This window comes from Triturus cristatus, chromosome 1_2 (assembly GCF_964204655.1).
Source record: "Triturus cristatus chromosome 1_2, aTriCri1.1, whole genome shotgun sequence".
Taxonomy (NCBI): domain Eukaryota; kingdom Metazoa; phylum Chordata; class Amphibia; order Caudata; family Salamandridae; genus Triturus; species Triturus cristatus.
Window position 1 is genome coordinate 1154848276 of NC_140580.1, and position 21143 is coordinate 1154869418.

At 50.2% G+C, this 21143-nt stretch overlaps 1 protein-coding gene across 2 annotated transcripts in view; it reads right to left on the reverse strand.

The window, feature by feature from the left end:
* NUP214 (nucleoporin 214) overlaps nt 1-21143 on the reverse strand; it is a 385271-nt gene that overhangs the window by 120852 nt on the left and 243276 nt on the right. The window contains exon 32 of one of the 2 annotated variants that reach the window (XM_085613953.1): nt 8089-8238. The exons of the other annotated variant lie outside the window; for it this stretch is intronic. Within the exon in view, the coding sequence (XP_085470079.1) occupies nt 8089-8238 (150 nt within the window). The remainder of the gene's footprint in view (nt 1-8088; nt 8239-21143) is intronic. 2 annotated transcript variants of the gene reach the window in all.

Genomic DNA, 21143 nt, shown 5'->3' on the forward strand with positions numbered 1-21143 from the left:
GAGGCCCTGTACCCTGACACAAACACACTGCCCTTGCAGGCTGAGTGTCTGGGTATAGAACAAAACAGAGAGTCGACATGGCACACATCCCTGTGTGCCATGCCCACCACACATACTGCCCTGGCATACATCAGCCACCCCTCTAGCTGGGTGCCCTATGCCAGTGGTGTGGGTACAGGAGCATGAGCCCTGTGCCCCTACAGTAACCAGGTCCCTTCCTGGGTACTGTAAGTGCAGTGCTGCCATTTAAGAGTATATGGTAATGGGAGATCTTCAACACGAACTCCACAGCACCATGGTGGCTCCACTGAAGACTGAGAAGTTTGGTATCACACTTCTCAGCACATTAAACCCGCACTGATGCCTGTGCAGGATTTAATGTACAATGCACGACAGAGGGCATCTTAGAGATGCCCCCTGAACCTAACCTACAATCCACGTCTTGTCTGAGGGGCTGCCTAGGCTGCCACACAGCCGACATGTTGCTGGACCCCTGGGTAGAGAGCCATCCGCTCTACTGGGCCTGCAACAATGCACATCCTGGGCGAGGTGCTAGGTCTCCTCCCCCAGGATGGGCAGGGGAAGCTTCAAATGCATGCCGTCTTTGTGAGCCACTCCAGGCCACTTGCTGTACTCAGCAACCGGCCCCTACCAGTTCTAAACCCCCACTCTGGCGGGAAGACTGTCCGGAAATCCCTAGGAAGGAAAGGGGGTGTGCCAGCCTCTGCCAACCCCACCCCTCAGGTGGAGAGGTGAGGTGAAGCACATCTCCGGGTTCTCGCCAACTTGAAGATGGGGAGCCCTGCCAAATCAGGACTAGGCCACTGCCCCCCTCCCACAGGAGAGTGGAAGGATAGGGGGTGTACCCACCACAGGGCAGGGACCCATTGGTCCCTGCCCATTACCTACCTGTAACGCCCCTAAATGTAGTATTTAGGGGCACCCTGAACCTTCCTTCCTTAGATCCAGATTCCGAAACAAGCAAGAAGAACAAGAAGCATGAAGACCTGCTGTGCAGCTGCTAACAAGAGGAAGACACCAACTGCTTTGGCCACCGGCCTGTCGACCCTCAAACCTGCCCCAGCGAAATGCCGGCATCTCCCGTGACCAGCAACCTCACAAACCCCGGAGGACGTGGCTACCTTGTGACTGGGGGAGAATGTCTGCATTGTCAGCATTCCGTCCATCAATTGTTTGTTGTAACGCTTTTCGCCCTAAGTGGGATGGGTATTCCCAGACGTGGGACCCGTGCTCACTACGCCACTGGAGTCAAGCTATCCTGGCTGATGACGGCTGATAGCCAGAAACCGGTCCTAGGATGCTTGATTCCGGTCCAGGGAAGACATGGCTTGGCAGTTCGGGCTGGACTGTTCCCATGAGGCACAGGGTCAAGACTGATTTGCATATGGCCATATCTGAACTGGGGTGGTGTAGTGGGCAAAAGAACGATGGATTTAACCCAGATCTCTTGACTGGGGGAGAATGTCTGCATTGTCAGCATTCCGTCCATCAATTGTTTGTTGTAACGCTTTTCGCCCTAAGTGGGATGGGTATTCCCAGACGTGGGACCCGTGCTCACTACGCCACTGGAGTCAAGCTATCCTGGCTGATGACGGCTGATAGCCAGAAACCGGTCCTAGGATGCTTGATTCCGGTCCAGGGAAGACATGGCTTGGCAGTTCGGGCTGGACTGTTCCCATGAGGCACAGGGTCAAGACTGATTTGCATATGGCCATGTCTGAACTGGGGTGGTGTAGTGGGCAAAAGAACGATGGATTTAACCCAGATCTACTGACTGGGGGAGAATGTCTGCATTGTCAGCATTCCGTCCATCAATTGTTTGTTGTAATACCTTGTGACTCTAAGCATCTGGGACTCCCATGAGCAGTGGTACTGCTCTAAGCAAGTAACTGACCCCTGGCATCAGCCAGGAACTGCGAACCCGGCACACTCTGCACCCGCCAAGCCTGGCTTGTGCTGGAGTGGACAAAGACCACGAGGACGTTCCCCCTGGCGACTGTGACCCCGAATCCAGAACCCAAGGACCCACCTCGACGCTCCTGATGACGCCCACAGCCTCAGAACCAGGGACCCCCCAACCGCGATCAACAGAGGGTAAGATTTCCCGACACCAAAAGGCACCCCTGCACCCGGCGCCCTGTGGCCCCCTGTGCCCAACTCCTGGGTACCTACCTATCCTCCAACTTACCTCTCGAAGTGGTGGTCGCACCTGAAGAATCTTTGTCCCGGAGCTTGCAGCCTTTGTTTATTTTTGAGCTTCTCCATTGCAATCCATTGAGCGCCCGACGACTCAAAACCACCCTGCACCCAGCCGCCCGAGTGGCCCTGGCAGTGCAACTTCTACTCTAACCTACTTCCCCATTTTCCCTGAGCAAGTGACCAGGAACCCAGCTCCCACAGCCGCGTGGCCTGCTAGCCAGCAGCCACCAACCACAGGCCCCCTGCCTCCAATAGGATAACATTGGGCCTACCTCACTCTGCACCCGGCTGCCCCTGTGCCGCTGAGGGTGTAACAACTGTACTTACCTGACCCTGGGAGACCCCTGAGTCTATGCCCAGAACCTTAACTCTGCCAGTCGAGTACTTACCCAAAAGCCGATAACTCACTTTTCTTCCATATGGTAACATTGACTGGTTTCACTTGAAATTTCTTCTAAGTGTGGAGTTTCTAAACTTTAAAATATTCACCTAAAATCAACCGAGTAACGAAATCAAAAATGCTCACCTGCTATTAGGAGAGATCCCAGAGCTGGATCTTGGTGCCCAGCACTGACCCTGAAAAGTAATTACAACTATACTTACCGCTAACCCAATTTTCTTCCATAGGAAACCATTGACTGTTTTTCTGTGAAATTTCTTCTGTGTCGATTTTGCAAACTTACAAATATTCGTTAAAAATCGCCTGTATAACCTAAACGCATTCTCTCAACTGCTTACAGGTGGTACACCAGTGCTGGATCCAGGATCCAACACTGAGCTAGAAAAAGTAACAATAACCCCACTTACCTGCTAAGTGAATTTCCCCCCATAGGATAACATTGGTGATTTTATTAGAAAAGTTTTCGAAGTGTCAACTATTAAAATACCAAAATATTGCTTAAAAATCACAACAGTAACTAAAACGTATTTATTCACCTGTTTCGAGGAACTGTCCCAGGATTAAATCTAGGATCCAGTCCTGGAGTTAGAAAAGTAATCCTAAAAGTAATCAATTGCATTTACTTAGAATTATCCCATTGAGCTCAATGTATAATTGTGCTTGAATTGTGTTGCCAATTGCAACAAACTAACTATTGCATTCAAAAGACTATTGCCTATTGAAAAGCATTTAACTAAAGCATCTCATTCTGAGAAAGTATATTTTGATACCTATTGTTGGTTCGAAAATAAAACAACCATATATTTTTATATGCAAACCATTGGCCTAGAGTTCAGTTCTTGGGTGAGTGAGACCATATGCTGACTGAGTGTGTACAACAAATGCTTTACACTGTCCTCTGATACTGCCTTACTGCTCGACCAAGCTACCACTTTTGAGAGGAAAGTTATATCTAACTTTAGACTCTTCCAAACCTCTGGGGACTGTGAACTCTGTACACACTGTACCTATTTGGGAACAGTATATACAGAGCCACTTTCCTACAGGTGTTCACCGACCGCAGCCTCAAGCTGGCCTAAAGACAACAACCGCTTACCGAACTGCTCCAGCTTCTTAGAGTCCTTGTCCAGCGGAGCCGTGGGAAAGGCACTCTGCGACGTCGAGGCTTGGATGACCAGGCTCTCCGGCGTAGGATGAGTGGCCAGAAAAGCGGGGTCACCAGGTGCCGGGCGGTGACGCCTGGCGACATTCTTATCCACAGGTGCCCCTGTGGCCGTCTGCGAGCAAGTGCCCAACAAGACGTCAGTGAGGGCGTCATTAAAAGGTAGCAGGGGTTCTGGAGCACTTCAGTGAGGAGATTAGTTTTGAGGGCCACCGTAGGGAGATCAAGGTTGAGGACCTCAGCAGCCCGACGGAGCACCATTGTGTAGGAGGCACCCATCTCCATGGTAGGCGGGGGAGAGGCAAACCCCGGGTCAGAGGAGACGTCGAGGTCACCAGCATCCTCCAAGTTGTCCACCCAGTCCTGCTCGGAGTCACACTGACGGGCAAGAGGGTCCTCGGACCCCGCCCAATCGTCCTCCACCTCTGCCGCATGGGGAACAGACCGCGGCGGCAGACCAGGAGCCAGAGAAGGAACAAATGGTTACGGGAACGGTGCCGAGCACGGCGGCGGCCGGGGCCGAGCCGGCGTCGCGTCCCAATGCGGATCCCAGGTAGGAACAAAATGGTCCTGGAACCTGGGCAAAGGCGGGATACAAGGCACCCACTGCGGCGCCGGAGGCGGAGCCGAGGGTGGCGCTGGGGCCGGAGCTGGCAGTGCAGGATCCTGTGGCGCCGAAGCTGGATCTGCCGGCGGCACCGGCGACCCAACAGGATCCTGACACAGGACCACGGGGCTCAAAGGCGCACCGGCGGGAGCCCGAGGCCTAAAGAGGCGGTCCATGTTAGCAAGAAACTCTTGCACCTGTGCGGGAGTCACCGACGGACCCGGGTAAGGTGGGTAGGCTGCGGGACTCCCGGGCTCCCAAGAAGCCGCAGGGGCAGAACCCCTGTCCCCCTCGTCCGCATCCGGGGACCGACGGGGGGACGTCAGAGAGCGAACACGCTTCTTCGACTTCTTTTTGTGTCGACTCTTACTCTGAACACTTGGAGCCCGAGGACCGACGACTGCGGCCCTGCGAGCGTTCCCTGGAATGGCCCCTGGACCGGAACCGGCGCTGGGACGAGTGCCGGACCTCCAGCAGCTTCCGGCGCCGCTCCCTCAAGGCCTTCGGGGCCATGGCCCAACAGTCCCGGGAGTCGTGGTCGGTTTCCAGGCAGTAGAGGCAGACATCTTGGGGGTCCGCCACCAACATATTGCGACGGCAGGCCACACAAGACTTAAATCCAGGCATCCCTACGTGCACCAAGGAAACCACAATTATACAGGAGACAAAAGTCTCAAAAAGGTTAGTCAAAAAGTGACTAAGGTACGTGCTCTAACCGGATCTGCGCTTTCTGGCGCGGAAAAAGAAAGAACTGACGTCAGCGCGTATGGGTTGCGCCTAAGTAGTCCCCGTGACGTCATCTCGGCGCATACGACGCCAGCGACGGACGTGGAGCCGCACGACGCCACCTACTGATGTGCAGGGGTACTGCTAGCAAAACTTTCCGGATCCAGTCTGACGCCTGGGGATATTCTAAGGTAAGGAATCTATCACTAACGTGTCTCTTTCAGATTGGTTTTTTACAGCTGGGCTGGAACCATAAGTGAAGAGTCAGCTACAGGATTTCTAGAGTGGGCATCATGGTGCTACAGAAGACCTCTATTGACTAAAACAATGGCTTGAGATGTGGCAAAATCCCTGATCTATGGAGGTGAAGAGGCACCCCTTGTCTCACAGCTTGATGAAGTTTGGGAAAGATGAAGGGGAAGGATTGTCATAGTGTTCTACTAGCACTGCTTGAGGACCTCATCCCTAGAAGAAGCAAAACATCGACACCAACGGGTAGGCCAGTGACTTTATCCTGTGCTTCCTGGTTGCAGAATGTACAGGGCCATGGTTGCCTCCTAATGGAATCGCCATGTACAAAGCCCTAACCAACAATGTTTGCAAGGGTACATGAAATAAACACTGCAGTTGATGAAGCAAATGCCTAGACTATATGGAGAGAAGCATTTCCCCAAATCTTTTCTATACTCTACATGTAGATGCGTTAATAACAAATAGGGGGCAGAGGGTTTGACTTTTTGCTGCCACCAATGAGAGTCCTGTCCAGATACCACTCTAGGATCTTGGTTCCCATGCAGTGCTAATGCTTGCAAGGGTTCCCACTAGCTGCAGGAAACATTTCTTTTTGGTTGAGCCCTCAGGGACATACAACAGTAATAATCTGAAGCATTTTGCCTCAGGCTGAAGCGTCTCTTACCTGTGTTCACGCCTCAGAGTGAGTATGCCTTTTGCACATTACTTGAGACTCCTTTTTAACACGCTGTGACAGTCTCATGAAAGAGACTGATCTTTATTGTTTATTCCAGCTCTGAAAGTTCCAACCTGGATTCCTTCCCTGGCAGCCAAATGATAAGGGAAGAATGAGGGAAGGCTGTGTCCTGGACCAATTGGTGTAAACATCAATGCATGGCTATATCTGTACGGATCTACTGCTAGAACTGAAGGCAACTTAAGTTTGGCTCTAGTGGACAGACTGTACTGAGACTATGCACTAACACAGAATCTTTCCCCGTGATCTAAAGGCTTGAAATTGACTTGGTTGGCTGCTGGGACTGCATGAAAGAAGGTCCAACTTAAAGCGCATGATGTTAGAGTGGCACCTTAGACATCCGCTGTGACCTACTGGTCACAAGTTAGAATCCCAGCAGGGCCATCAGTCTTCCATCTTTCAGAGATGGGTATAATAAGCATCATTAAAAGAAACATTGGTCCGTATGGTGCCAAGTCGCACTGGGTGTATCGAGAAGAATATGAGCAGAAGATGAGTTCAGAGACATACTGTTCTTCCTTTACTCAGCCAGTAAGTAGGGGAAAAGAACAACTCCTGGTTGGATTGCGTGTGTGGACCTTGCATCTTGTTTGGTAGGTAAGAATGCATATATTATGCTTTGTTTAGCTGGTAACTGAGCACTGCTTGCCACGTGATTAATACACTTAGTAGATACAGCTTAGCTGGTGTGGACGAGCCAAGTATCTAAATCTTTGTACTGGGACTGAGTGAGCGCACTGATTTGACCATTCTTAGACCCATGCTAAGAGAGTTGTTCGCATGCACGCTCATCAGATCATATTCGTGGCATACGATTAAACCCTGCCTACCTTTAGTTAGTGCACTAGTTAGACCCTGCTTGGGTTTAACTAGCAGGGTCACTAGTCCATCCTACTCGTGGCATACAATGAAACCCTGCCTACCGTTAGTTAGTGCACTTGTTAGACCCTGCTTGGCTACACTGATTAGCTACCGCTTGGTGGGAAAAATGTAGAGACAAAGCTTAGCAAGTGCACTGGTTAGATACTGCTTGGTTGTGGCATAAAATGTAGCCCTGTCTAGACCGAGTGAGTGAGGAATTGCCTCGACCCTGATTGTGGTCTATGTTGAGGCAGTACAGGCACGGATTAGATTATGCTTATGGTTTTCAAATATTAAAACCTACCTGGATTGAGGGAGTGTGTGCACTGGTTAATCCCTGCGTGCAAGTCCAAAGGTTAGATGTGCATAGGTGGTTAGGAGTTTCACACAGGCTCAACCCTGCGTATGATTACAATGATTAACCTCCGTCTATACTGAGAGCGTAGGTGCTCTGGCTTTACCCTGCTTAGTATATTCACTTAGACCCAACATGACAGATGCATTGGTTAGACGCTGCTTGATGGGTGTGAGTGGGCACACTGGTTATACCCTGATGATGGTATACAATGATTAAACCCTGCCTAGATTAAGAGAGTACACTCGTAGAGTCTGCTCAACAGGTGTGAGCAGCTACGCTGGTTATACCCTGTTTAGATACACCTATTAAAGCCAGCTTGGAAGGTACACTGTTTAGATGCCACTTAGTATGTGCAAGTAGGTACAGTGGCTATATCTTGCTTGGCAGGTACATTGGTTATGCGCTGCTTGCAAAGTGTGAGTGGGTACGGACCTGCTTACAGTATACAATAGGTAAACCATACCTCAGCTATGTGAGTGCATGCACTGGTTACATCCTGCTGGGCAGGTACACTGGTTATGTCCTGCTTGCAAGGTGTGAGTGGGTACGGACCGGCCTACGGTATAAAACAGGTAATCCATACCTCGGCTATGTGGGGGTGTGCACTGGTTAGACCTGGCTTGGTGGCTACACTTTTCAGGTCCTGCCTGAACAGTGTGAGTGGTATAGTGAGCTTTGATCATCCATAAGGGCACCATAGAGGTAAGTAGGTATACTGTTTAGGCACAGAGCCCTCCCAGCACAGACGAAGCAGTATCAGCAGTACCTGTTTTGCTTGGGCTAGAGAACCCAAATCCTTGACTTGCTACACTTCCTTCACCAGCACTGAAGGTCCCCGAGGGCTTCTGCTCACCGAAGGATGAACTCCCAAATCCAAAGGTCTTAGCCCCACTGTTTCCGAACAAAGAGGTGGAATCTAGAGTTGGGAAAAAGGCCCTAGTGAGCAGGGTTGCACCACACACTGCACAGGTCAACTTCAAAGCAGGAGAAAGCATACTTCCATTGGACTCTCCGGGCACAGCTTCTCTTTGAAAAACTGGTTTAGCAAGGTCACAAACACCGCAATCATACTCTTTCTCCCAACAACATGCTAACGATATAAAGCAGTAATGACCACTCACTGTGCAGCGCTACATTTAGGAAGAGGTAAGAAGAACGGGGCACTTGACCACTGGCTTGGCCAATCGCAGACCGTCTGAATTAACAGTCACAAAGAATGTACTCTTAAATCTAACAATATCAAGATGATGGAGGCCTGTGGCAGGACCCACAGTACCCAGCCTCCCCAACACCCATCCCCTGCAGCCGGTTAACACACGGACTGCAAGATATAGTTAGCTCACAGAACAGCTGTGCACTGCTGATGACCTCTCGTATTACATCACTCATGACAGGTTAAATTACATCATTGATAACATCACCGAAGACAGCTCAAATTACATAATTGATGACAACATCCAAGTTACTACTCCTCAAATTACTCTTTAAACTGCTAGATCATCTTGCAAAACAAAGTAGGTAGCAAAGGCCCCACAAACATATACACATTGACTCACAGAATGTAAATGCATGTACGGACAAAACAGAAATAGTGCAGTCCTGGAGACAAGTCGGATTGAGTGTGGGAACGCTTTAAGTGCAAACAGCACTTCCTTTAAACAAGGAAGAGACTGAGCATAAGTAGAGTGAGTCGCACACATAACTTACAAATGCGTTTTGGTTTCAAAGTCCTGTTGCCAAAATATGATAAAAATCAACGTTTATCCTTACAATACATCGTTCAGAAGGGAGTTGCTGCGCCCATGCAGACATGAAAGCTGTCTTGCGGTGCTTTTGACAATTTCAATATCAGCTGGAGAGATAAGGTGCATATATTTGCATCCAGACATTCAGTGCAAATTCAGAGACATTATATATTGTAGAAGAATGTATGATGTATGGATGACTCATGAGCACTTCAAGATGCATATGGCTGTAAGCATTGTTCTAATGGTGTACTCCGGTCTACTCATTTCGCGAATATGAGTAAGGTATGTTTAGAAACTATAGAGTTGTGAATAGGGCCTTGTCCTCCTCAGATGTCTTCATTTTATCACTTCCTGTAAGCCTCTGAAAGGTATTTTGTTAGAGGCTCCGATTTCTCCCAGCAGTACCCGTCACAATTGTGACAGTAGTTAGACAGTTAGCTGTCTGTCATTGACTGGTAGTACCAACGGCTAACCCTTTTACCAGCACCACTGATGTGCTGGCTTTCTTTGTCAGGCGGAGTCCTCAGAGCGCAAGCCCTTCTGAAGCAAAGTGGACCACTACTGAATCAGATAACAATTGGCACCTGATGTATATGGGATCGTCTGGCGCTCCTTTATACGTTCTCGACTTGTAGGGTGATTCGCCATGCATAAATCCGGTCTTTAAAGTTTTCGCTGGAGCCTTTCAACTTGCTACTGAGTAAGTTGGCATATACTGCACCAATCACTTTGTTTTCTAGAGCTTCTAGGTGAGGAAAGTCTCCTCTTTCTCCGCTACAGCAAGGTGTACCTTGTGGTGGTCCACCACCGCTAAATATCCGCATGATAGAAGGTGTTATCAGATGGAAATGGCGCAACTTGTTACAGTTCTAAGGACAGAACCTGCTGCAGAACCAACAATGAACTTGTACCGAGGTTATCTATATTGGTCTTTGCTTTTTGGGGAGAGGACATTTTCAGAGCTCCTCTGCTAAAGTAAGCTGTGGAGGTTGAGAACAAATGTTCCCTGTCAGAGTATCTATATAGATCTTACGTTGACTTAAACCAGGCTGCTCACATTGATGTTTTGATGGTGTTGATTCACATGGTGCAAAGGCCAGTGTTGTTTACTAAGTTGACTTCCAAGTCTCCGATGTAGGCAGCCCATGCTTTCAGGGTTGAGATGGCATCATTTGCCACCTAAGGTTCATGCCCTGCTCTTAAGGCTTCTCCAGTGCCAAAACTACCTTTCAGTGGTTCTGGAGTGTTGATCGGTGTTGACGACCACTGCCTTTTCAGAGGCAGTTCCAGGCGTAAGGCATGGTCTTTCGAGCGCGTTCTCTGCCATGCAGCTGAGGCTCAGGTTGAACCTGAATCCCAGAGCGCAAGTCCTCAGGTGTTGCATTTGTCCTGAGTGTAGATTTTACTGGGGGCCTTGTACAAGAATTTTCTCTGAATTCCATTGTTTGACAACACTTACTCTAGACTCTGCTTGCCACCCCTTCCGGTCAACAGAATTCTATAGCCCCACCCCCCCCCCACCATTTCTCCACCTGAATATGCGCCTTCAAAATCTTTGACATTGGGCGCCAAAAAGAAAAACGTGTGCAGTAAAAAAAAAAAATTATAGGATGAATATTAGAGTATGGCAATAGTGATTAAGACTAGAAAAAGTGCATTGAAGAATAGATTTTGATAGTTTTCAATATCAAAGGCTTGTCTTTGGACTTCAAGAAAGACCGTCCCCGAGCGCGCAACCAAGATGGCCGCGTAGGCACAGGGCTCCCGAGGGCCTCCACAACCTCCCACGTCTATCCTGAATTTATCCTGATTCTATCGACGGGCTTCTACGGGCAAACCTACGTGGAGGTGATACCTGCTGTCCAAATTCAAATCGGACATCGGGAGCCGGAATAGTATCGATTCCAAGTTGGCGGCCCACTCCGGACCTTGCCCCGGACTCGAGTTGGCATGGTGCCCGGGCAGAAAGTGAACAACAACGGCATGCAGGACTTGGGCCGGTGCGCACCCCCTACTTTCACTTTCGGTTTCGGGTCTCCTCGCTGAAACTGAGGGGCCTTGGATTGTCAGCACACATTTATAGTGGGACGATTGGGTAACCTGCCTGCTCTTGGACACTAGCTGGGACTACCCCTTGGGGTCTCCGAGGCTTCCTAGATTGGTTCTCCGGTGATCGCTCATCGTGTTGGTGGCCGACACCCTTGACGACCATCAGACAATGGCGGCTAGATTGGACGGAGATAAGCAAAAATCCAAGACGACTAGGCGGGGAGCTCATACCCAAGCTAACAACATGGACCGCTATACCCAGTCGAGAGGTTCCCCTGTTGGCCCGCATAAGTCGCCGGAGAGACCCAAGGATGGCCCGGGATCGTCAATGGAGTTAACATTGCAGGACGTCATGGGTGCCATCGAGGAGATGAAAGCGGCGGTCGGCCAGCGATTCGATACATTGGCCCATAAATTGGACACAGTTTTGATCGATGTTAAACTAGTCAGAGCGGACCTTTCACAAACGAATGAAAAGGTCAAATCCTTGGGTCTGACGACGTCGAGTCTGGTAACGGACGTGTCTGACCTGCAAGCCGAGGTCCGTAATCTGCGGACGTCCACTGCTTTGTCTGTCCGTCGACTGGAGGATTTTGAAAGTAGGGCTCGGCGGAATAATGTGCGCATAATCGGGGTGCCGGAGAAATCGGAGGTCCCTGCAGCTGACCTCTTTGTGGAAGACCTTGTGATCAACCATCTCGCACCCAAAGGCTTGAGTAAATTCTTTGCGGTTGAGCGGGCCCATAGAGTTCCGGGTGGTAAGCCCAAACCGGGCGCTCCCCCCAAGGCCCATCATCGCCAGAATTTTTCATTTCAGGGACAGGGATGCTATACTGCAGGCCTCGAGGGTGAGTGGGCCGACGAAGTTCGAGAACACTCATATAAGTTTCTACCCGGACTTCACACAATTGGTCCAAAAGCAGCGACAGGAGTTCATGGGTGTCAAACGGCGACTGAGAGACATGGACCTGAAATATGCGATGCTCTTTCCGGCCAGGTTGCGGGTTGAGTTTGAGGATCGGACGCACTTCTTTGATCGGCCGGAGGAGGTTGGAGATTGGCTTGATACCCTGCCTCAGCAACGACGTCGAGAGGGACAGACCGAAGGGAACGGAGTGGGCTCGGCTGAACAGGAGTAGACTTTTGGTTCCCGGTGACTGACTATTGTGATGGCACTTCCATATTTTGGTTTGGTGTTTCTATTCAGCGCCTTATCCTTCAATGCCCGGGGGTTGTGGGGTGCTCAGTGAGGCCCTTTCCTCCTCTGGGTTTTCTTTTTGTAGCGTAGTTAATGTTAGGGCGACAGGCACACTGCAAGTTGGGGGGGCTACATGGGCTCACGCAGGGGTGCAGGGTGGGGGGAGTTGTAACGGGAAGGTTGGTGGGGAGGGGGGGAGTTGGGGAATGTTTGTTTGTTTCACAAGGCAATGTGAGGTGAGCTGCTGATTTGTCCTGGTTGTGTTCTCCGGGATGTGGGCATCATGCACGGGAGCGGGATGGGGGGTAAGGGATTGAGAATACTTTCGTGGAATGTGAACGGACTGGGGGATAGGATCAAGCGCGGGGTGGTGTTGCAGTTTTTGAAACGGATCTCGCCCGACATTGTTTTCCTGCAGGAGACACATCTGATTGGGAACTCCTTCCATGCCCTGAATAGGCGGGGCTATCGCCTTGCTGTTCACTCTGGTTTCACTTCTGGCTCTAGGGGAGTGGGTATCTTGGTCAGGGCCTCTCTCCCGTTGGAGGTGGATGAGGTGCTCCACGATGATAGAGGGCGATATGCAGCATTGGTGGGGAGATGGGAGGGTAGAACTGTTTCGCTCGTTGCTGTTTATGTGCCACCGGGATTACAGACGGCTACATTTGCGGATTTGGGGCGTTTGGTCCTGGGACTCCCTGTGGGGGTTCTGGTGTTAGGGGGTGATTTTAACGCTGTTGTATCCGGTATGGAAGACCGTCACCCCCCCCAGGGATCTCCCTAGAGCCCAGGCCTGGCTGGGTGGCTTTCTAGATACTTTAGGACTTATAGATTGCTGGAGACTGATGCACCCGGGACAGACACAATACACCTTCCACTCGGGGGCCCTCAGGAGTCTCTCGAGACTTGATTATATACTTATGCCAGCGTTCCAGGCTGGAATGATCGGGGAGGTGCGTCATTTGGCCCGAGGTATTTCTGACCATTCCCCTATTGTTGCAGATGGAGGTTGTTCCTGGGGCAGAGGGTGTTGCAGATGGAGGTTGTTCCTGGGGCAGAGGGAAGAGTAGGGCCAATTAACCCCTGGTATTTACGTAACCCTAATGTTCGCGCTGAACTGGTTAAGTCCATTGATCACTACTTTAATGATAATGTAGGGTCAGTGTGGTCTGCTGTCTCCCTATGGGAAGGTTATAAAACGGTAATCCGGGGGCATGCCTTGTCTCTTATTACCCATGCTAGGAGGTGCGGGAGGGAAGAGGTGGTCCGCCTGGAAACTGACATAGCTGAGATGGAGGGGGATTTGGAGCGGGGTGTCACGGATGAGAAATGGCACGTTCTCAGCCTTAAACAGTCAGATTATAGAGCGCTGGTCACGGATGCTTCTAAAAGGATGAGTAGAGAGCAACAAGGACGACTGTATGATGTGGGAGATAAGGCCGGAAAGTTGATTGCTTGGTTGGACAGGAAGGAGAGAGCGAGTAGAGTGGTGCCGGTTGTGGAGAGAGTGGATGGCGTGTGTGTGACTGACCCGGTAAATATTGTTGACTGCTTCGCGGATTACTTCCGTGGGGTATACTCTCCGGTCTCTGGGTGCTCGGAGGAGGACTCTCATCTGTTACTTAGAGATATTGCATTGCCGTCCCTCTCGGAGGCTGATAGCATATTGATGGAGGCGAAGTTGTCGCCGGATGAGATTGCTCTGGCCATTCGCTCGATCGCTTCTGGTAAGGCCATGGGTCCCAATGGTCTCCCCATTGAACTATGTAAGTTGCGTCCAGATAAGATAGCACCATATCTCCGTGACATGTTCCTCGCTGCACGGGCGGCGGGCTCCCTCCCCCTTGACCAACGTCTCGCTACCATAGTTGTGATACATAAAGAAGGGAAGCCGCGAGACTGCTGTGCCTCCTACAGGCCTATCTCGTTGTTGAACGCGGAACCCAAAATTCTGGCTAAGGTATTGGCCAATCGTCTGGTTTGGGTCGTGGGCGACTTGATTCATCAGGACCAGTCCGGTTTTATACCTCATCGTAATACCGCCCTGAACCTGAGGCGGTTGCATGGCGTGCTTGCTAGAGCGGAGTTTATGCGTGAGCCGGCCATCTTGGCGTCTTTGGACGCTACCATGGCGTTCGATACTTTAGAGTGGCCGTATATTTGGGCTGCGTTAGCTAAATTCGGGTTTGGCCCTGAATTAATTGGGTGGGTAAAATTGCTATACGCTGACCCATTGGCGCAGGTTGTGGTGAATGGTAGGGCGTTGGCTCCCTTCGCGCTGGGGAGAGGTACGCGACAGGGCTGTCCGTTGTCGCACCTTCTCTTCGCACTTTCTTTGGAACCTCTCGCTGCCTGGTTGCGTTGGGAGCCGTCGTTGCGGGGCATTAGATGGACGCCGGAATTTGAGGACCGTGTCTCCCTTTATGCGGATGACATTCTTCTGTATCTCACATCTCCACGACAGTCGCTAATTGTATTGGTGGACGTATTGAATTCCTTCGGTCGTAATTCTGGCCTGGTTATCAACTGGGCCAAGTCATGTGTTTACGTCCTCTCGGGCGAGGACCCCCTCCTGCCGCGGGGGTGCCCTATTCAGATTGCTACATTGGGGTTAAACTATTTGGGAATCTTCATATCACTGGACCCCGCGGTCCGCTATGAGCGAAACCTTCTCCCTCCACTCCATCGATTGAAGGCCGACGTCGCGAGGTGGCGACGGCTTCCGCTCTCGCCGCTCGGACGGGCGGCATTGTTTAAAATGATGTCGCTGCCTCGCTTTTTGTACGCTTTACAAAATACGCTAGATGTCGTGCCGGCCCGTTACTTCCGTGAGGTGGAGGGTCTTCAGCGCCAACTGTTTTGGGACGGGCGACCGAGGATCGGTCTCGCCAAGTTGACACTCCCTTGGTATGATGGGGGTGTTGTCCTCCCCGATATTAAAAGATACTATTGGGCGTCTCAATTGGCGGCGGTGAACCACGGGATATACGGTCCTGCTTTGAATCCGGCCTTCGAGATGGATAAGTTATTACTTCCGGGCGGGGATTACAATAGGGCACTGTATTCGGCGACTCCGGAGGCACGGTTGACAGGACCAACGCAAGTTGCGGTACGCGTGTGGCATGCGGCGAATGATGGGGTGGAGGGATCGCTTGACTCGAGCGACGCTGTTGTATGCCTCCCAGCGCTTGGGTTGTCTGTGGAAAACGAAAGGCTTTGAGAAATGGGATATGATTGGTATAAGTAAGGTGGGTGACCTCTGGGCGAAAGGGTCCTTTAAAACGTTTGAAATGCTCAAAACTGAATACAAATTACATGATAGGGAGTGCTTCCGATATGCACAGGTCCACCATGCGCTGTGTTCGGTTTTTCCGGATGTTGCTGCTATCCCAGAATATTCCCCGTTGGAAGATAGGGTGTTAGACGGCTATGTGCCCGACAGCACTATTTCCCTGATCTATAAAAAACGTATTAATGATCGTACGGACTTGCTGACCCATCTGCGGGAGGCGTGGACGGCCGACGGATTGGAACTGGACGATGAGGATTGGGTATCGGCGGTGGCCTCCCCGAAAGAGGTGGCGATCCCGGCCCGCCTTAGATTTGTGCAGCTGAAGATACTCCATAGAGTGTATGTCACAGGGCCTGGTTTGATACGTATGGGTTATTCGAGGGATGGACTGTGTAAGCGTGGCTGTGGCTTGTTGGGTACCTTTCTTCATATCCTATGGGAATGTTCGGAGGTCGTACGATTTTGGAACGGGGTACATACTGTAATGGAGGAAGTCACGCATGTCGCTTTGTTACCAGAGGCCAGGAGGTGTTTGCTGAATGTTTGGGAACCAAATGACTATAATGCGGCGCAGACGCAGTGGGTGACTTTGGGGTACATGGTGGCTAAGCGCAATATCGCACAGTTGTGGGGTTCCCCGAGGCCGCCTACGATTTCGGTATGGAAGGAGAATATGGATTGGTGTATGTTCAGGGAGAAGACGGTGTATGTGGCGAGAGGCAAGCCTGGGAGGTGGACTAAGGTGTGGGGTCCATGGAATTCCTATCGTGGGAATATCTGCGCTCCGCCTCTGCCGCGAGAGGTCGACGTCGCTTTGTCCCCCTAGCCGCACATTCTATGTAATTGTGCATGCTTTGTCCTCTTCTCCGCCGCCCCCCACTACCACCTCCTGTCAAGAGTTATTCCAGATAATGTGGATCTTCCCCCGTCCTGGGGAGCGCACGCTGCTATTTCGGACTCTCATTGCCTTGTTTGTGTGTTATTGTTGGTTTTTTTTTCCCCCTTTTTTTTTTTTAGAAAATATGAAACCGTCCTTTTTGATCGCCCTTGGACTATGGCCGCGGCCTGTTATATGTGCTTTCGAACTTTAGGGAGCTTTTGCTTCTGGCTCATTTGAATGTGTGGAGTTGCCTTGCTGGCTCCCGAGCTTTCTAGCGGCCGGCCCTTGTGGTTGTAGGCCCTTGTTTGTATCTTTTTAATGTGTAATAAAGGTTTCTTCTTAAAAAAAAAAAAAAAAAAAAAAAGGAAAGACCGTCCCCACAATATGAAAGAGGGTGACTGGATACACAGGCACAAGCGAAGAAGCGGGAGAGAACAGTTGAGAGGGAAAGAGGCTGTGTGGAGAAAGGGAATGATGATTGATGTAGCATGCATCTCACTTGTATTGAAGTCACTGGATGCCCCCAGCAAAAAATACCTAGATACCATGTGATGGCCACTAAAGGAGATCACACATTGTTCCTTGCAGGTGCAGTATATCACAATACAACCCTAAAATAATTATCTCAACACTCATACTAATTGATGGGTCATGTGCTTCATGAACTGAAAGTTACAGGACACCATATATTACCTCTCCCTCTCCTGTCCATAAATTAGAATGTCAGTCCTGCACGCTTTATCCCACCAACCAAAACAGGACAATTTTATGACTTCCAGCATTCTCACACTGTTGGTTATAAATATACTACTGGTCTACGTGCAGAAAGAAGGAATATGCTACTTACCAGTATGCATCTGTTCTTGGAATGTAGAGCTGCAGATCTACACACTTGTGCATCGCCATCTGGTGTTGGGCCCGGATGTTTGCAGTTTGTTTTTCCTCTTGGAAAGTCTTTGGAAGTCACGAGGTCGGTGACTCCTCCTTTGGATCGTATTGCGCATGGGCTTCGGCTCCATCCTCAGATTGTTTTTCGCCAGCAGGGAAAGATGGAGCGTAGTAATAACAGTGAAGATGCCCATGTGTATGCTATCTAAATAAGATAAACTGGGACAGATACAGGTAGCCGGGTGGGCGTGTGTAGATCTGCAGCTCTACATGCCAAGAACAGATGCATGCTGGTAAGTAGCATATTCCGTTCGAGGCATATGAGCTGCAGATTACACACTTGTGCATAGATTATATAGCAGTACCCACCGTTAGCGGCGACCACCCGTATCTGTTGCAGTGGTTTGAAATAATGTTTTGAGTACAGCCTGGCCCACACTAGCTTGTTGCTTAGTTTGCACATCTACACAATAGTGTTTGGTGAAAGTGTGCGGTGTTGACTATGTAGCTGCTTTGCAGATATCATCTAATGGGATGTTCCCTAAGAATGCCATGGAAGCCCCTATTTTTCGTGTAGAATGGGCCTTCGGAGGAATGGATAGCGTTCGCTTTGCTTTATGGTAGCAGATTTGAATGCATTTTACAATCCACCTAGCTATCCCTGATTTTGAGAAGGGGTTGCCTTTGTGTGGTGGAGAAAAAGAAACAAACAGTTGTTGGGTCTTACGGAAAGGTTGTGTTCTTTGAATGTAGTAGAGTAAGGCTCGTTTGACATCCAGTGTGTGAAGAGCCCTTTCTGCAACGGTCTGTGGTTGCGAGAAAAATACTGTTAGTTCTACTGTTTGGTTTAGGTGAAAGGGAGAAATGACTTTAGGGAGGAAGTTTGGGTTGGTACGGAGAACAACCTTGTTGTGGTGCATTTGGAGAAAGGCTTCTTGAATGGTAAGTGCTTGTATCTCACTGACCCTTCTAAGGGAAGTGATTGCTACAAGAAAAGCGGTCTTCCATGTTCGGAATTGTAGTTCGCATTTGTGCAGAGGTTCGAAGGGAGGCCCCATTAGCCTTGTGAGAACGATATTTAAGTTCCACACAGGTGAGGGTGGCACTGTGGGGGGAATTATTCTTTTAAGGCCTTCCATGAAGGCTTTGATGGCAGGCACTCTAAAGAGTGATAGATGTTGCCTGTTTTGTAGGTAAGCTGCAATAGTTGCGAGGTGTAGTTGAATAGACGTGTAGGGTAGATTGCACCTTTGTAGGTAGAGTAAGTAGCCTATGATGTGTTGAATGGACACGTCCAGTGGATTGATGGTGTTGTTATGGCAATAAACAACAAAAAGTTTCCACTTAGCAGCGTAGCATGCTCTAGTGGTAGGTCTTCTAGCTTCTCTGATGACGTTCATACAGTCAGGGGGAAGATTTAGGTATCCGAATTCTAGGATTTCAGGAGCCAGATCACAAGGTTGAGCTGCGCTGGGTCCGGGTGTTTGATCTCTCCATGGTTCTGGGTTAAGAGGTGTGGAGAGAGGTGTAGTTTTTGGTGCGGTACTACAGATAGTTCCAGCAGTGTGGTATACCACGGTTGTCTGGCCCACGTTGGAGCTACTAGGATTAGTGTGAGGGAGTGTTGTTGTAGTTTGCGCACCACTAGTGGAATGAGTGGGAGAGGCGGAAAAGCGTACGCAAATCTGCTTGACCAGTTAATCCATATCGCATTTCCTTTGGACAATGGGTGTGGGTATCTGGTGGCGAAGCTTGGGCATTTGGCGTTTTCGTGGGTGGCGAAGAGGTCTATCTGTGGATGCCCCCACATTTGAAAGTACGGGTGAAGAACTTGCGGGTGAAGCTCCCACTCGTGGATTAGTTGTGTGTGCCTGCTGAGCAGATCTGCCACTGTGTTTTGGACTCCTGGGACATGCTGAGCTAGGAGAAAGATTTTCTGGGGTATTGCCCATCTCCATATGCTCTGTGCTAGGTGAGAGCTGTGGAGAGTGTGTGCCGCCTTGTTTTTTTAATATAATACATGGCTGTCATGTTGTCTGTTCGGATCAGGACTGCCTTGCCTGAAATTTGAGTTTGAAAAGATTTTAGGGCTAAGAAGATTGCTAGTAACTCCAGATGGTTGATATGGAGTAACTTTTGTTGAGGTGTCCACTTGCCCTGTGTGGTGAGATGTAGTAGATGAGCTCCCCAGCCGGAGAGCGATGCATCCGTTGTCAGTACTATTTGAGGAACCGGGTCCAGGAACGGTCGACCTTTGGAAAGGTTTGTGGTGTTCCACCACTGCAGAGAGCGATGGGTGCGACCGTCTACCAACACCAGATCTGTTAATTGACCCTGGGCCTGGCTGCATTGGCGCGCTAAGCACTCTTGGAGAGGACGCATCTGGAGTCTTGTGTGAGGCGAACAAAGCAAAACCAAAGGAAATGATGGACGGAGTGTTGAACATTGCAAGCACTCACCCCCAGTCAACTGATCTGGGTTTAATCCATCACCGTTCTTTAGCCCACTCTGCCACCCCAGTTCAGGCATGGCCATATGCAAATCAGTCTGACCCTATGCCTCATGGGAACAGTCCAGCCTAAACTGCCAAGCCACGTCTTCCCTGGACCGGAAACAAGCTTCCTAGGACCGGTTTCTGGCATTTCAGCCGTCTTCAGCCAGGTTGCTTGAATCCAGTGGCAAAGTGAGCAAGGGACTCACGTCTGAGCATACCCTGCCAACTTATGGCGAACAAAGCAAAACTAAAGGAAATGATGGACGGAGTGTTGAACATTGCAAGCACTCACCCCCAGTCAACTGATCTGGGTTTAATCCATCACCGTTCTTTAGCCCACTCTGCCACCCCAGTTCAGGCATGGCCATATGCAAATCAGTCTGACACTGTGCCTCATGGGAACAGTCCAGCCCGAACTGCCAAGCCACTGGGGCGCGAGTCCCTTGCTCACTTTGCCACTGGATTCAAGCAAGCCTGGCTGAAGACGGCTGAAATGCCAGAAACCAGTCCTAGGAAGCTTGTTTCCGGTCCAGGGAAGACATCGCTTGGCAGTTCGGGCTGGACTGTTCCCATGAGGCACAGGGTCAGACTGATTTGCATATGGCCATGTCTGAACTGGGTTGGCAGAGTGGGCTAAAGAACGGTGATGGATTAAACCCAGATCAGTTGACTGAGGGTGAGTGCTTGCAATGTTCAACACTCCGTCCATCATTCCCTTTGGTTTTGCTTTCTTCGCCATAAGTTGGCAGGGTATGCTCAGACGTGAGTCCCTTGCTCACTTTGCCACTGGATTCAAGCAAGCCTGGCTGAAGACGGCTGAAATGCCAGAAACCGGTCCTAGGAAGCTTGTTTCCGGTCCAGGGAAGACATGGCTTGGCAGTTCGGGCTGGACTGTTCCCATGAGGCACAGGGTCAGGCTGATTTGCATATGGCCATGTCTGAACTGGGGTGGCAGAGTGGGCTAAAGAACGGTGATGGATCAAACCCAGATCAGTTGACTGGGGGTGAGTGCTTGCAATGTTCAACACTCCGTCCATCATTCTCTTTGGTCTTGTGTGAGGCACTATGAAAATGCAAGAGGCCATCATCCCCATTAGTTGCATAAACACTCGAGCTGGAAGGGAGTGTTGTGCCATGAATTTTGTGCATAGAGCTTGAATGCTTGTAATCCTGGCAGGATTGGGGTAGGCTAGTGCTCTCGAGGTGTCTATGGTGGCACCGAGGTATTGTTTTATGTGGGATGGTTGGAGATGGGACTTCTGGTGGTTTACT